We start from the raw sequence: 16324 nt of genomic DNA, 5'->3' as shown, positions 1-16324 counted from the left end.
GTATGTCCTATCCCTTGATTCTGCTTAAATATTCATTCTGTTCCTATTTTTCATCATTCTGTTCCAACTCACAGCAACTTGCTGTTATTCTAGTGCTGTATTCCCACAAAGCATCCCCCAGTGGTCCCCAGCCTTGTCCTGAAGCTGTGTCAGGGACAGTACATACCTGCAGCTTTCTCCATGTTGGTTTGCTCTGGGATAAATGTTTCCAGTGTTGTCTTCCCTGGGGCCAGTGTCAGAAAGCAGATGCCAAGTAGTACCCTTTTTATTTAGCGTCACCTCTCCACATTCAGCCTGGCAACTGTAGATTATCTTTAGGATTGCTTAGTGTTCCCCTTAATACCACTGAAGAGAGCCAGTGAAGGATTTGGACATTCCTGTTCTTTTCCCTGGCCAAACGGAGGAAAAGGCCAGGAGAACTGAAGTCTAAGCGCCGCATTATATGTTCTTAATAAAGGAGTGATTATATGAATCACAGTAGCAAAATGTTCTTTCAGAGCACATGCCCCACTCCCTGACTTATGTGTCCAAGGGCAGCTGTACATCATTCCAGAGGAGGCTTTTGCCTTAGACATGGGTTAGCGTATAGTCCACCGCATTGCAGAGGAGTAGCTACAGAGCTGGGATTCAAGCATGTCTTTTAATGAAGTTACTTGTGGCTGTTTATTGGACAAAAATAAATTCCAATTGGCCCATATAACAAATGAAACTCAACTACAAAAATGTAATGATATTTATTCACACGGCTGCCAGCAAACTCACATGCACCATGAGTCATTCCAGATGTGGATAAAAACTAAGTCTCTCTGTGAAAGTAAGTTTCCTGATCCCGAGGAGACTTGGTTTGGGAGAGGAGCTGCACACTGACTTCAGCTGTACTCAGAAGAACAGACAGGTTCTCCTTCAAAGGGGGAGGGGGGAGAGGAAAAGCCATTTATTTATTCCTGAAAAGAAAGGAGGTAGGAAATAGAAAAGCTAGTATACAGCTAGACATACTTATTTTAAAGAGAAGGATGTTTTGGAAGACTTTGCCGCTGCTGCTGTTCTATTACAGTGCTCATGCCACTGTGACCAACAGATGGAGCAGAGGTAAGATTTAAACATGAAAAACTATTTAAGAGAAAACTTTGAGTTTGTAGATTTGCTCTGAAATTATGTTCCATTATACATATATATATAATTTCTCCCTCCCAAATTTGGAATTCTTTTTTTCTGTATTAAACAGGAGATCAGCTAAATAATTATATAGACTAATAGAAAAAATAGACATGCATAAATGCCTAAAGGTAAAATTATATATGTGTTCTCTGATAATACAAATACAGATATATATAAAATATCCCAAGAAACAAAACTACATTCTTTTCTCACTTTTTCATTTCTCTCTCCTTTGTTTCCTTTCACATTAACAAAAATTTCAGGTCATGAAACCTTAAAGCAAAAACATTTGCAGTCACAGGTGGCATATTTTTCTGCTCCACTAAGCAAATACCTGGTAATAGTAAACACAACAATGCCTGGATTGTTTAAGGTGCCTAGGAATGCCTACCACCCTACCCTGACAGATTAGTACATACGACATAGAGAAAGCTACCTGTGGTGTTATCAGGCATCAGTTGCTAATATATCAGTTGCTGATACATAGTTGTGACGTATTTGTATTCAAGTGTGTGACAGTGACATATGAAATGGTTTGGGGCTACTGGTTTGCATAGGAGCTGCTTGCTTAAGAGCTGGTGATGATGCCCTTTCTCTTTTTTGTTTTATTCTCTCCTCCGGTATTTGGCACAAGTTCAGCAGCTGCTGGAAGTGGAGAAAGGAAACACCTCCCAAAAGATTTCTTTGGTTCTGATATTGAAATTCACAGATATTTAAAGGAACTGGAGTCTTTTAAAAAATGAAGCATTCAGATGCTCCCCTCCCCACCCCAATCTCCCCTGTCTCCCTCATTATAGCTTGTTCTTTTCTAGTCTGCTATTTGGGTTTAGTTTGGATGTTATAGGGAAGGCAATAGCTGAATGAAGCAGTGAAGAACTATGCAATTCTGCTAAGGCTGTATGAATGTTTACATAGAGTTAATATATATACAGTTACTGGGGGCCCACTGACAGGGCATTGACCTGGAACTCAGAAAAGCAGATTCTTTCTCCAGCTTTTCCATCAGCCTCTTGGATGATACTGGATGGAGTCATTATAGCTGCCTGTACCTTCCTTTTCTCTTACTTTGTAATAGAGGTAATGACATCAATTGTCATCATAAAATTGCTTAATTTAGTAGTAGATAAGCGTTGGGATGTCACATAAAAAGGTGAGGAAATCAGTACTAGATCTGCATACATGAAAAAAACAGCCTTGCCTTTTGGAAGAATGAGGTCCCCTTACCTATGAAATTTGTAAAAAAGCAAAAAGGGGTTCCTTTCCATGGAATAATCACTATGCCATTTAAGGATGTTCTTTACTTTTGCTAATATGATAATTTTAACTAAACAACAACACCACAACCCTAAAAGGAATCCATGCAAGTATTCTCCAGTATTCTCCTGGAGAAACTGGCTGTCCATGACTTGGATGGGAGTATTCTCCACTGGGTTAAAAACTGGCTGGAGTGCTGGGCCCAAAGAATGGTGATGAATGGAGTTAAATCCAGCTGGTGGCCGGTCATGAGTGGTGTCCCACAGGGTTCGGTATTGGGGTCAGTTCTCTTTAAAGTCTTTATCAATGATCTGGACAAGGAAGTTCAGTGCAACCTCAGTAAGTTTGCAGATGACACCAAGGTGGGTAGGAGTGTCAACCTGCTGAAAGGTAGAGAGGCTTTGCAGAGGGATCTGGACAGGCTGGATCGATGGGCCGAGGCCAATGGGATGAGGTTCAGCAAGACCAAGTGCCGGGTCCTGCACTTGGGTCACAACAACCCTGTGCAGCGCTACAGGCTGGGGGCAGAGTGGCTGGAGAGCTGCCTGGCAGAAAAGGACCTGGGGGTCAACTGTCAGTTGAACATGAGCCAGCAGTGTGCCCAGGTGGCCAAGAAGGCCAACAGCATCCTGGCCTGTATCAAGAACAGTGTGGCGAGTAGAGCCCGAGAGGTGATTGTCCCCCTGTACTCGGCACTGGTGAGGCCCCACCTTGAGTACTGTGTCCAGTTTTGGGCCCCTTACCACAAAAAAGACATTGAGGTGCTGGAGCGGGTCCAGAGAAGGGCAAGCTGGTGAGGGATCTGGAGAATAAGTCTTATGAAAAGAAGCTGAGGGAGCTGGGGTTTTTCAGCCTGGAGAAAATGAAGCCGAGGGGAGACCTTATTGCTTTCTACAACTACCTGAAAGAAGGTTGTAGAGAGGTGGGGGCTCGTCTGTTCTCCCAAGTCACAGGCAACAGAACAAGAAGAAATGGCCTCAAGTTGCAGCAGGGGATGTTCAGATTGGATATTAGGAAAAAAAATTACACTGAAAGCGCTATTAAGCATTGGAATGGGCTGCCCAGGGAAGTGGTTGAGGCACCATCCCTGGAGGTATTTAAAAGATGGGTTGACATAGTGCTTAGTGACATAGTTTAGTGATGGGTTTTTTTGTCAGAGTTGGATTGATAGTTGGACTAGATGATCTTAAAGGTCCCTTCCAATCTAGACAATTCTATGATTAAAGTCCAATTTTAAACACCATGAATATTTAAAGGAAAACATCAGAACTCCATTGTGCCTTTTGGGAAAGCAGATTGTTTTCAAGCTGGAAGCTCTAGAGCTTGTTTTTTGAGACTTCAGAGGGAAGATAAGACTCATTCTCTGTTGTGATAAGGAGTTCTTACAAATATTGCATACAGACATCTGCTGAGGAGGAAACCAGATTTCTTCTCCATAGCTGCTGGGACTATTCAGCTCCAAATATGTTTTAGAGGCATGATTCCTTCAACAATGGCTACTTCAGAGAACCCCCACTCCCTTAAACTACGTGTCAGCCCAACCAATCCCATCCTAATCTGCTGTATCTAGAGGGACAAAGCACTGTCCTAATTTTGTAATTGCTTAGAAACCTAAGAGGGAATTTGAGTACCGAGGCAGGACACACCCTTCTGCACAGTCAGAGCTCTTCCCTCTCTCCACAAATGACAACTGACTCTTGTCTGGGTTAAACTCAGTCACTTAAGTCTTATCCAACTCCTGACCTGAATTTTGCAATGGAAAAGCAAAGACAGATCAGCATCTGGTCTGATGGAAGACAGATCTGCATATCATCTACATGTTGACTAGTAGACCAGATTGTTTACAAAACAGTAGGATATCGGGTCCTGTTTTAATTAACAACAGTTGTTTTCAATAGAAATTAACAGTCAATATTGGATAAAACAAGGCCTAGCTTTACTATTTTTTCCCTAGGGGACACTGGGGCATCCTTGGGTGCCCAGCCCCTGTAACCAAGTATTTAAGCTTTGGCTCAAGAAAAAAGTCAGATGTGAGGAAATATGAACATATTTGTGCTAACTGGTGAGTGGGAACTCCAAACTGCCACCTCCCTTTTTCCTTTGCTTTTTTTTTTTTTTGCTTTTACAAGCATCAGTGAATGGAAAAATTAAAAAACAAAACAAAACAAAACAAAACAAAAACCCCAAGTAGTTCTGGCAGAAAAGTTTGGAAGCTTGGTTTTCTTTTTTTTCCCTCAGCCATTTGTGTTAAAAATCTCACATACTCTTCAGCCTGCTTAAATCCAGCTGTGGACATTGGTCCAGACGTCACAGGCAAATCTTGAATGGACACGTTCAGAATAATAAAGAAAAGAGCCCTAACTCGTGACAAAATAATTTACTTGTCATCATCTCAGGTTTTCTTGAGGCGTAGCTGTTATGGTATTACCCTCTCAGATTTTATGAAGCACCTGTATAGGGAGAAAAGATAATGTTAGGTCTCTACTGAGTGATATTCCCTGTGTGATGGGAGAGGAGAGGTCATCTTAATTTCTGAAGATCCCAAATAATAATTCCAGATCTTAAGAGATGTTTTTTTACTGGAGAATCCTTGTTCTTTGACAACAAAGATAAAAAATCCCAAACATGCAGCTGTGGTAACCAGAGACAGTGTCACCACTTGCCATTCAGTTGTTTTCATCGAACCGCTCTGACAAGTACCAATATATCGGAGAGCAGGAGTTAGCTTCAGATTTGCATTATAAGAATTGCCTGTTCCCTGGGGAAACCTTATTAGCTTGTTTCATCTCAGCCAGCTGCAGTTTATTTGCTGTAAGGGCTTCTTGATTCAAATAAATGGGACACAAACAGTGGCAAGCTTGCCATGTGCTTGCTCAGGGAGTGAAGATGCTACATGATTTCTTGTGGTTGTGGCTTCTTGGACAGTAGGGAAGCAGCTGCAATGGTAAGTTTGTCCCTCAGAGGAGGCTGGAAAAGGGGATGGTGGAAGAAGGTAAAACTCTTTTCACCCATCAGCAAGAAAAGGAAGTATTAGCTATAATAGCAGAATTGGCGTCTCACACTTTTGGGGAATGGCTGTGCTGTGCTTTCTAGACCTCCAAAGCAGTATTACAGTCACATCCAGATCTATCTGGTCCACATGCATTATTTTGCACCCAATCTCTAGTGCTCGGTGAAAGTCAAATGACTGTTCCCTAACAGCAGGGGAACAGTTTGTTCTCCTTAGAGGTTTTCTGCAGAAGAAATTACTTGGGAGAACAGCAGGTCCATCCTCCTTGATTTCCTCACAACAGTGCAAATTTTTAGTATTTGCTCTAGTCTTGTGGCAACTGAGTTGGTGAGTTTGATGGAGCAGCTGCCAAATGAGCAATTTGTGTGGGCTGCTTCTGCTTGTGGGCTTAGCTACTGCAGGCTGGCAGCTCTCCAGTGCCAGGAGAGGAAGGACTGCGTAGAAGAGAAAAAGACACTGGCTGTTACTAGAAATCCAGCTAGTCCTTTATAAGGAAGCAGTGTTTAACGTATTCTATACTCTGTGATCATTTGCTACATACCAGGTTGCTGGTGATCTTGCTGTGTGGGCAGAGGGTGAAATTAGGGCATGCACTGCACCCCCACGCTTTTTGACCTTATCTGGCTCTTTCCCCCCACCCCATCTCATATTGCATCCTTATAGCCAGGCACTTCCTTCTCAAGCCACTTCTGGGATTCCATCGCTGACAGTAATATTTGCTTGACATTTTTGGCTTGGACAGCACAAGAAAAGGGAATGTGGCTAAACACAGCATGCAATTAGAACATAAATAGGCAAACACTTATATATGCCCAGCAGGCCTTGAGTATACCAGGTTATGGTATACTTACGTAGGACATGCTGAGGTTTCCAAAGGTCTGATCCATGGGTAAAAAAAATTAGAGCAGCTGGACTGGCTACAAGAACTTTTTAAAGGAGAACCTCTCCTATGAGGACAGGCTGGAGTTGTTCAGCCTGGGGAAGAGAAGGCTCCAGGGACACCTTATAGTAGCCTTTGGTACTTAAAGGGGGCCTACAGGAAAGATGGTGAAGGACTTTTTATCAGGGAGTGTAGCAACAGGACGAGGGGTAAAAGTTCTGAACTGAAGGAGGGTAAATTTAGATTGGATATCAGGAAGAATTTTTTTGCTATGAGCCGTGAGGCACTGGGACAGGTTTCCAAGTGAAGTTGTTGAGCCCCCCACCCCTGGAAGTGTTCAAGGCCAGGCTGATGGGGCTTTGAGAAACCTGGCCTCGTGGGAGGTGTCCCTGCCCATGGCAGGGGGGTTGAAACTAGGTAATCTTTAAGGTCCCTTCCAACCTAAACCATTCTATGCAACTGCAACATCTATTGAGCTTCCTTTAATTTCCATAAAGCTATCGTTATCCAATTCTTAAAATACATAGCGCACATAAAACAATGAAAGATATGAAATGCTATGAAACAGAGCCAAATCTGTCTAAGCCTGGCTGTCTAAAGAATGTTTCTTCTTATGGAGAAAATGCAATATTTCCCTTTTCTCTGGCTCCCATGTGATCACTTGGAAAATTGCCTCAACTATCCAAACTTACTGTTTGTTGGACTCATTCCAATGTCCTCACTGGAGCTGCAGAAGGCTTGATTGATGTGCTGCAGGGGTTTTTCCCACTTACCCTGAGTCTGTTCCGTAAGTCTGTACCAATTCCTGGGAATCCATGTTTGTAGGCTGGAGTCTCCTGGTCTGGGAGTTTATTTGCCTGGTAAAAATTATTGCTCCACCAAATATCGCAACTGTACCAGTAAAGAGAGGGAGACGCTGTCTGAAGGGAAGTCTGGGATTGAAATTCGGAGAAACTAGCTTTGCAGCTGGATGACCTGAAGAAGACAATTGACGTATCTATGTTTTTACTTCCTGAATTCCTTCGCAAAGAGCTGTATAAGAAATGAGTATAAATGTAAGTCATAGACCTAAAAATAAAACCCTAAAAACCAAATTTTCCTGCACTGTAAGTAGGAGGAAGGAGGCATTAAATGAGTATTTTTTGCCCGTTAGGAAATCGGAAGAAAGCAAAAACCAAAATAGGTTTTTCAGCAGGTCTGGAATATATTTGAGAATTAATGAACTAAGGAGGCAACTAGAACATCTGCACAATGGTGTGTGGAGCAGAGATCACAGATCCAGGGCTAAGGCAAAGCTGCCTGCTTTGCACATCACAGGACAGTGCAGGGACTGTAGCTGGTGTCCCCGCAGGGTGACAGTCACGTTCATGGCATGTTCCCAGGGGAATGAGCTGTGCCTTTCGACAGGGGTCACCTGGTTGGTCCCAGCGTTACACTGATATGGCCACACTGCTTCTGGCTCTGACTTCTCCACCCTATGCAATGCTGTGTGGCACAGACATGGCCGTCCTATTCCCTGTGGCAGATCCCTTGGGCTTCAGCTGTGGGGTCCGTCTGAAGCTATTAAACAAAGTGCTATTGCAGGAATGGCAGGGAGAGGACTGAAGAAGGGGCTGAAAAGGGATTAGCTATTGGTACCCGGGAAAGATGCTCAGTGTTCTGAAAGGTATCTAGGTTATAATAGTCTCTGAATGGATTTAACCTGCACAGGACAAATATCCAATAGGATAGGTCTGCGACTGTAATCAAAATCCTTTCTAGCATATCCCGATTCCCCAAATGCTCCTTCAGGGGCAGACTTAATTAATTTAACCTGCATGGAGGATGATCCCTGAATCAGAATTCACAGTGGATACCTGAAAGACATACAAAGGATGCTTAAAAAAAAATCAAAGTTTATAATCTCTTCTAGGGCAATGATGCTAAACTGTGATGAGATCAGAGGGAGGATAGATTATAGAAGCTTTCACATTTTAGTTTAGATCACAGATGGATATTGTACTCTATAAAAGCAGTCATGCTGTTAGCAAAGAAGGATCTAAGTGATTCTGAGGCTCTTTTCACCATGGGACATAGCCAAAAAATGGCTAAAGCTTACAGCTTACACAGTCATAAACTGGCTGGCAGAATCAAAAGTTAAAAAGAGAAAGGAGATACACAACGTCGAGGAAATCTGGGTAAGCAACAAGAGGAAGACACATGACATAAAGCTGTTTTCTCTTTGATATGTGCCAGACTAAGTGAGAACTATGAGCTGAAAGTAGCACTAGTAGAATTTTCTTACTGATCCCAGTTCCATCCAAGTACTGAGGACTGGCAAATCAATAAGATGTTTGCTGCCAATTTGGTCATTTTTGGGGGGGATTCCTGTATGCTGTAGTGTCCCGTCTATCAGCCTTAGTCCCAGGCACAGAAATGTTGTGGGTTCCAGATAAGTTTGCACAAGGTTCCTGCTGTCCCAACCAAAGTCCAGCTCAGAAGTATCTCCTGCCATTCAAATTCTTCATTACACTTTCATATGGAAATAGTTCCCTTCACCTTACCTTTAACAATGGCCTCACTGCTCTTAATTCATGCTGTTAAGTAAGTGTTCCCTTCCATAGGTGAAGCAGCTCTGTTACGAATGAAATAAGTCATGTACACAGGCAAAGAGAGTAGAGCATTCTGTGAGTCCCCCCTGATTATCTTACACTTGACTCCCGTGCCCAGGGACCCCACTGGCACCTGGCATCATGCAAACACACAGTTAAAAAAATTCTTTCCCTCCCCAAGAACATTCAGTCTAATTAAGGAGTGGAAAGGTGAGCATCCCTTTTCATTGTGGGGCACAGAGTAATTAAAACACTTGCCCCAGGTCTCTTCAGGTTGATGGTGTGCGTGTCATATTGTATGTTGTTAATAGTAGCGATTTTTTTATTTATTCTGTTGCTGAATCATAAAGTGCTTTTCTTGTTTTCTTGGGGTAGGTCATGCCAAATTCTGCAAAAGCATTAGGACTTCTCAGGAAGAAAGAAATCCTGTTAGAAGCACTGACTGAATAGTACAATGTCATTGAAAGGAAAGTCAGCAGGTCTTAATGAACATCATCAGGCTGAAGAGGCTCTGATTACTCAAATGGTGACAGGCAAGATGTAAATTGCTGAGGTAAAGCACTGCGTGGTGCAGCAATTAACTTTGCACGCAGCGCCTATCCTCGGGTTCAAGGCAGGGCAGGACACACAGGGCCAGCCCAGGATGCTGGAGACGATCACTGGTGCTTGTCCATATGCACAGCCTGCATCCGTCTTGAACAGGAGCTTTGCAAAATCATCTGTTCTCCCTCTGCACCCCGGTGACTCTGCTGAAGGGAGCTGAGTCCACCCAAGATGCAGAGAAGCTGGCTGGGGACATGGAAGCTGGCTGGCTGCAGCAAAACAGGAGCTGAGCAAGTGTCTTGGTTTGATGTGGGCAAACCAATCAGCTCCTTGCTTTAACTTTTAAAGCACTGAAATGTGAAAACCAGCATTGCTGAAGTCAACAGGAGCTTCGCCCCTCTCAGGAGTGTGGCCACAATCTGGAATTTGGTCTCCTGTAGTAACCCTGATGAAGAGCTTCCAGCCCAAATGCATTATTTGTCGGTTAAAGTGTTTTCAGCAAAAAAGATGCTGGCATGGGTGAAGCTCATGCAAGTCAGCTACATGGATAGCTGGTGGTGGGAAACAGAGGAGGAAACATATCAAAGCACTACAAAAATAAATTAAAAAAAAAAAAGCAACTTGAGGACAAGCTGCAAATAAGACTTGTAGGGAGACACATAGACAAAAGTCCCCAAAGGGAAAGTCATCTATGAGGTTTTCTCTCCCACTGGAAGGGAAAAAAGCAGAGGAAGGGATCCTGTATTCTTCCATTGTCCCTGTGTCTCTCATTACCCTGAAATCCTGTTTTATTTGGCTACTGCTATGGCAGCTTTATGATATATCTCCCACAGCATACTTGCTAATACAGACACATTTAACTAGCCTGAGTCTGCACCACAAATCACAGGGCTCCCTTTTCCTGCTCAGTGCCTGACTCTTTTTATCCCCCCTGAGGTGCTCCAGGCTGCAGCAATAACCTGTCTCCTCTTGTCTTGTTATCATGGTGCTTGTGGCAGGGTGAACTCAGTGCTGGGGTTGAGATGAAGAAGAATGTGAGGAAGAGAGGAGCAGAGTTAAATATGCTCCCCTATCCCCAGCTTCCATAAACATTCCTTTCCTCTGGTGAAAGCGTATGCGGGGCCTTTCCTGGCCCAGTTTGCTGGTTAGATTTGGCAGCTCCCCAGTTCCCCTGAGATCAGCACGCATACCACTCGTCCTCTGGAAATTCCTCTCCAGCCACAGGGAAACAGGTCACCAGCCAGGAGCCGGGCTCCAAACTCACTGAGTCTCTCTCCGCTTGGGAGGAGCCAGGTGGGTAGCTGAAAAAAAGTCGCTGAGAAAGGGAAAAATAAGTTGTTCAAAGCTCAGAGGTTATTTGGGAGGAAATGAGGCAGTGGAAGGGCAACGCTGAGCTGCAGTCTTGTGTAGGAGACCCAAATGCACAAGGTCTTCCGTGATGCCTGCATCATCCACCACCCATTGGCATGGCACTGGGGGAGCAGAACACTTTGGTTAAGTTTTGCCTAAATGTGAAAAGAATTAACTGTACCATCCTGGATGTGGATATCTGCTGCAAGCCAGAACATCAGGATTTCATCGTGTCCATCTATTTGGCAGGGGGTGGCATGACCCAAGTGGAGCCAATGCTTCTAATCTCTTCTCTGTCTTGGAAAGAGTACAGACTTTCCAATCTAGCAGGGTTTATTTGAACCACAGAGAGGGAGATAAGAGGCAAAAGCAAAAGGCAGAGATGCTGAGAAAGAATAGAGAAAAAGCTGGAGGTAAAAATGGCAAATGGAAGGGAGTGGTATGAATGAGAGGAAAAGAGGAAGAGAAAGGAAAAGTGGAGAAAAGGTGATAAATGTGGATGGGATAGTTTAAGCGCACATATGTTTAAGATTAGGGTGGGTAGAATTCAACCTCTTGTCAGCATGGTATGCGTTCCCATTTGAACCCACCCTTCAGAAGATGTCCATCTGTCACAGCTGGTCTTTATCTTATCTGTCTGTTTCTCAGGCTTATGGTTGCATTTCTCTGGAACTGGCACTGCCTTTTTCTCACGTAAGCAGGACTCGTGCTTGCCTCATCCCCACCAGCCTCTCAGTGCACCAGGACACTGAGAGACACTAGTCTGGGCACATCAGCACCAGTCACAGTATAAAAGCTAAAGTTACTGCTACTGAATCAACCATATGTTGAGGTCTGTGCACATTTCTGTTTTGTTTTGGCTTTTGCCTCCCTTTGAGCTTTCTAAACTATGTAGCCATGAAAAATGTCTCTTCCCACTTCCCAAGAAACGGCCTCTTTTATTCCATGGAAGCTGCAAGAAATTTTCTTTTTTACAGGGCGACGAGGCTACAGCATTTCCCATTAATACTATCAAGCTTTTCCATTAACACCAGTCATATTAACAGTGCCACAGCTGCACAAGTCTCTGTTTCTCCCTGTCAGTCCCTGCAGGAACAGACCAAGTTCTGCAAGCCCTCAGTTTCCTCCCTAGTTTTCATAACGCTCACAGCCATGACATTACATTTTTGTTTGTCTGGCTCTGAAGAAACACAAAATAAATGTTTATTGAGTTTATTTATTAAACACAGATTTTATGTCTGAGGGAATTGTCTGTGTCTTAAGCCCCCCTCCTAAAATAAAAGACATTTAAGGCATGCTGCATTTTTATTTACTGCAATTGTTCATGACTTGGCATTGAACAAACTCCATTTCCAGTTAAACACTACTTGCAAACATCCTAATATAGTACGACATGTGTTAAGTGAAATCATTCATTTGTCATAGTCATAGTAACTTCTGGTTTTCTGGATTTCCATGCCAATTTGGCAGAACGCTTTGGAAGGTAATCAGTCTAGTGATAAAAATGTATATATGGCTTGTTTTGTTGCTTTCTACCACCAGAGGTTTTACTAAACAGAGCTCAAAGGGGCTGGCCTACCTTGACTTGTACTTAGCAAATCTAAAGCTCAGTTGGGTCCTCACAATGATATAAGGATAGAAAAGTACCCAAAGATTTTTCCATATAGGGTTGTCCCATAACAGGAATTAGATACAATCAACAAAAATCAGATCTGGTTAAACTCAAGTGGCAAAGGGCAGTGTGTGACCACCACATTGGGCTCTCCAGGAGAAGGAGGGTGATGATGTGGCCCTGCTTCCACACAGGATGGCTGGGAGAAGGCAAGGGTGAAGGAAACGGGCAGCACAGTGTCTGAGCTCAGAGGACCCCAGTTTTCATGAAGGGACTACAGACACCAGGTATCCTCTGTCAAACATCAGTAAGAGCCAAAACCTGTTTTCTGGCCCATGCTCAGGTTTTTTAGCTGCATTATCTGACCTTCCTGCCTTCCTCTACCAGGTCCTTGGCTCTCATTGTGCCCCATCTCTCCCTAAAACCAGCACTGCTGCACAGAGGGAAGACGGCAGCCACTTGGATGATGTCTGGGCAATGCTGTATGCTGTTGATGGAGGGAATCCTCCAGGAATGCAGAGAGCTGAGAGGGAGATTTAGATTTTTAGCAACAGGACTGAGAAAGATGAGGCAGTCACAAGCTGGCAATCACACAAATTAGGGGTTTGTCTTGCCATGGTTCTATATTTCTCATGTTCACAGCAAGAAAGTGCTGTGGGCTGCAGCCGGTCTGTCTTTAAAGAATCTGCCTGGTAAACAGCTAAGTGCTAGGGATGCCATAAGAAATTGTCTTTCCCTAGAAAGACATTCCTTTTCTAGCCAGAAAGTGTATTTAGGGAGCGGGCTGTTGGACACTTGCTGGGAACTTCTGGATGCCCTTCAAACCCCAAAGACTAACTGCATGTGCCACAGACCATCAACCCAGCACGCATCCGGTTATGTCAGCCCTAATCTCTGTGCATGCTGCTCGCAGCCAGCATGGTCCAGCTGAGGTGAGCTCCAAAGCTGAACAACATGTGCACACATATCCTCCAAAAGAACATATGGGGACTCGTAAGTAAAATATCACCATCAAGGCAAAGAGCTCAATTTCTAATTGCACAAATTTGCCAGTAAGGCAAAGGTAACCAACTCATCACACATCTTAAATTCATTATACCCCTCTCTCCTTTTTATTTACATGATCAAAGATGGAACTGTATAGTGGCCAGCTGGCTTTTCAGACCCATCTACGATGCCCCTCAGGAGCTTTTCACTCCTGGTCAAGTTCATGCTGCTAAACAAGACATAAACTGTCAAAGTAGCAAATGTATTTCCCCTAACCCCTCTGTATATGAATGCTTCTCAACCTAAGGGTGGACCTCAGCACCTTCTGAATATCTGCCCACTGAGATGGAAAAGAGTGCTAGTCCTTTTCACTGCCATTTACCTGGGAACAGCTACTTGAACATATTGTGGTTTACATAGTTCTTTCAAAACCCAGTGCACTTCCTTGTAGGTGCTTTTGTTCATAAAGTAGTGCATGCGCTATTTAAACAAAGTTATAAATTGCCTCTTACCTATAGGCCAAAGATAAGAAATAAAATGCCCCTAATATGACAAAAGGAAGTCATATGAAGATGATGTAAGATGAATGTCAATCACATGTTCATAATCAGATGATCTCTATAAGCTTACCTGGGAGATCATCATCACTGCCAAGCTGAGGAAGACTTGTCATGCAGAATTATCACATGAAGTCTAGATTTTGCGAAGAGTGCTTATCTAGGCACAAGACAACAGATGTCAGATTGACCAAAAAGATTTTTCATTAGCAGCCTAAAATGTCAACCCACAGATTATATATATTCTGGCAAAAACTTTTCTAAATAACTATTTTTCATTATGCAAGCTTCAGAGTGTTTGAATTAGTAAAAAGAAAGCTCAAATCCAGGAAAAGACAGGTTGAAGTTTACAATGTGAGAATCACAGCAGCTTATCTAAAATGCTTCTCCACAGAAATAATGTCTTCTTTACCAGTCCCCACTAACAGAGGAGTTAAATCAAAGAATAAACCCAGCTGGTTTCAGTCAGCAACATGTTAGAGGTTTTCACTGGAAATCAAGTCTTCCTCCCTTTCTCCAAATTTATTCTTCCTAAGTTTAAAGCATGAGGTCATTAACATTTTTTTCCTTAAATATTTAGATAGACTATTTTCCTGTAAGCCAGAATCTATTTCACAAGTTCAGCTCAAAAGACTCCAGAAGAAAATAACGTATGGTAAGGAAGAATAACACTGAATCAAGTACAAGAGACAAATCGGCAGAGTCCTCTTGGGCTGGGAGCTATTGAGAGGTGGCATCTGTAGGAGCAGGAACTGCAGCAGTGAAAGACGTTGGGTTTCGAATTTCCATCCATTTCAAGAGCAACTGTCAGCATTTAGTGCTTTTCAGGTCCCACTCCTCAGAAAATGAGATATTTGGGTTATTTTGTTGGCTGTAAGATTTCAGTAAGCCTGAATCTAACCTTCTTCTCTTCCCTCTGATCCCAAGCATGCCTTTCATAGCACAGGGCTCTCTGTGACCTGGCTGCCCGCAGAGCAGCACCATAGGGCTGGTGGTGCCAGCTCAGGTCATCTGAGGACTTCATCCACAGTGTCCAGCTGCCTTCAGCAATTTGCAATACTCAAGGTTCTGGCAGGGCTCTCCGTATTTAATGGTGAATCCAGTTGTATGCCCGTCTCAGCTTTTATTTCAGCAGATTGTGAAACCTGAAAGGCCTAGGAAGAGTCAGATTTTAGGAGAGCATGAAATAACAAGGACCAGTGGAAAAATGACGGCTTTATAAAATGGAAATCCCATGTGTGTGTTTGTGGAGTGGGGAAGGCAGCTCTAAAAATAATCCATTTTGCATTCATCTTTCGGATTTCTTTGCTATGTTTCCGGCAATATCACAGGGATTGTCTTGGCCTGCCATTGCATCTGCACACATTGAAATCCCCCAATTAGACTGTGTAGATACCTATATCTGAATTCCATAAGTTTTCCAGCATTATTTTCATGCAGGTGCAGAAATTAACATAATGGAGCCCAGACATTCATGCAGGTGTGAACTTAACAGAACAGATGCCTTCTCGCAGTGACCCTCACTCACTGCTTCAGGAGAGAGATGTGGTTCCCATGCCTCTTACCCAGGGATACAGCACAGCTTTTCACCCTTCATATTCTGCTCAGGTGGAAAAACAGCTGTACCAGTCCGGTTCAGAAACATACCTGAATCCATCTTCAGCTCTGTGTTACTTTCTCAGACTTCTTGTCTTTATTGTCACTACTAGAAAACATACAATGTTTTGAAAAAGCATTGTCTCCAGAAATAATTCATTTTCTCACAAAAAAGGACTAATATCCTTCTGCTTGCTGTTTATTGGGAAAGGCTGATTTATACTCTTTCTCCATCTAGAACATATTCATGTCATTAAGAAAAACAGCAGGTGCACTGACATTTGGAGCTCAATGAGCAGCTGGAAAGGCAGCTGGGGTTTCCCTGCTTTTGAAGAACAAATGAAATCCCAGAGCAGAGGAAGCAGAAAACTGGGATTTATGTATTCTCCTCCTACAATTTATTTCAACTCAGATAGAGATTTGAAGAAAAGGAGAAGACAATTCTGGTTATATCTAGTCTGAGGGACAAGAAATAGTCAATATAATGTTTATTCTTCCTCAGTTTTAAGTTGCGATATTGATATGAATAATATAATAAATAGTTTGTTATCAGTTCAATAGCCATTCCTAGATCCACCGTCAAACACTTAAATTTAATTGTTAGCTGAAACTATTCAGAAATGGCCTAAGTGAATAATTCCAGGATTCAGGGTGTTTGGTTATTTTTTCACTTCAACTAACAGCTCCATGATCTCAGTGGAACAGTTCCTATAGGATAATTTAGCACAGGAAAATTAATCAGCCATAACAGGAAACATTCATTATTTTCTTAATCTGCAGATTATA

General features: G+C 43.0%; 1 protein-coding gene across 1 annotated transcript in view; it reads left to right on the top strand.

The window, feature by feature from the left end:
* Positions 1–832: 832 nt before the first annotated feature.
* The window catches only part of FAM180A (family with sequence similarity 180 member A), a 29180-nt gene continuing 13688 nt past the window's right edge, over positions 833–16324 (top strand). The window contains exon 1 of the mRNA XM_014937285.1: positions 833–1089. Within this exon, the coding sequence (XP_014792771.1) occupies positions 1014–1089 (76 nt within the window). The 5' untranslated portion in view covers positions 833–1013. The remainder of the gene's footprint in view (positions 1090–16324) is intronic.

This window comes from Calidris pugnax, unplaced genomic scaffold (genome assembly GCF_001431845.1).
Source record: "Calidris pugnax isolate Ruff unplaced genomic scaffold, ASM143184v1 scaffold1, whole genome shotgun sequence".
Taxonomy (NCBI): domain Eukaryota; kingdom Metazoa; phylum Chordata; class Aves; order Charadriiformes; family Scolopacidae; genus Calidris; species Calidris pugnax.
The sequence above is the reverse complement of the archived record's forward strand: the minus strand, read 5'-3'. Positions and strand labels throughout refer to the sequence as shown.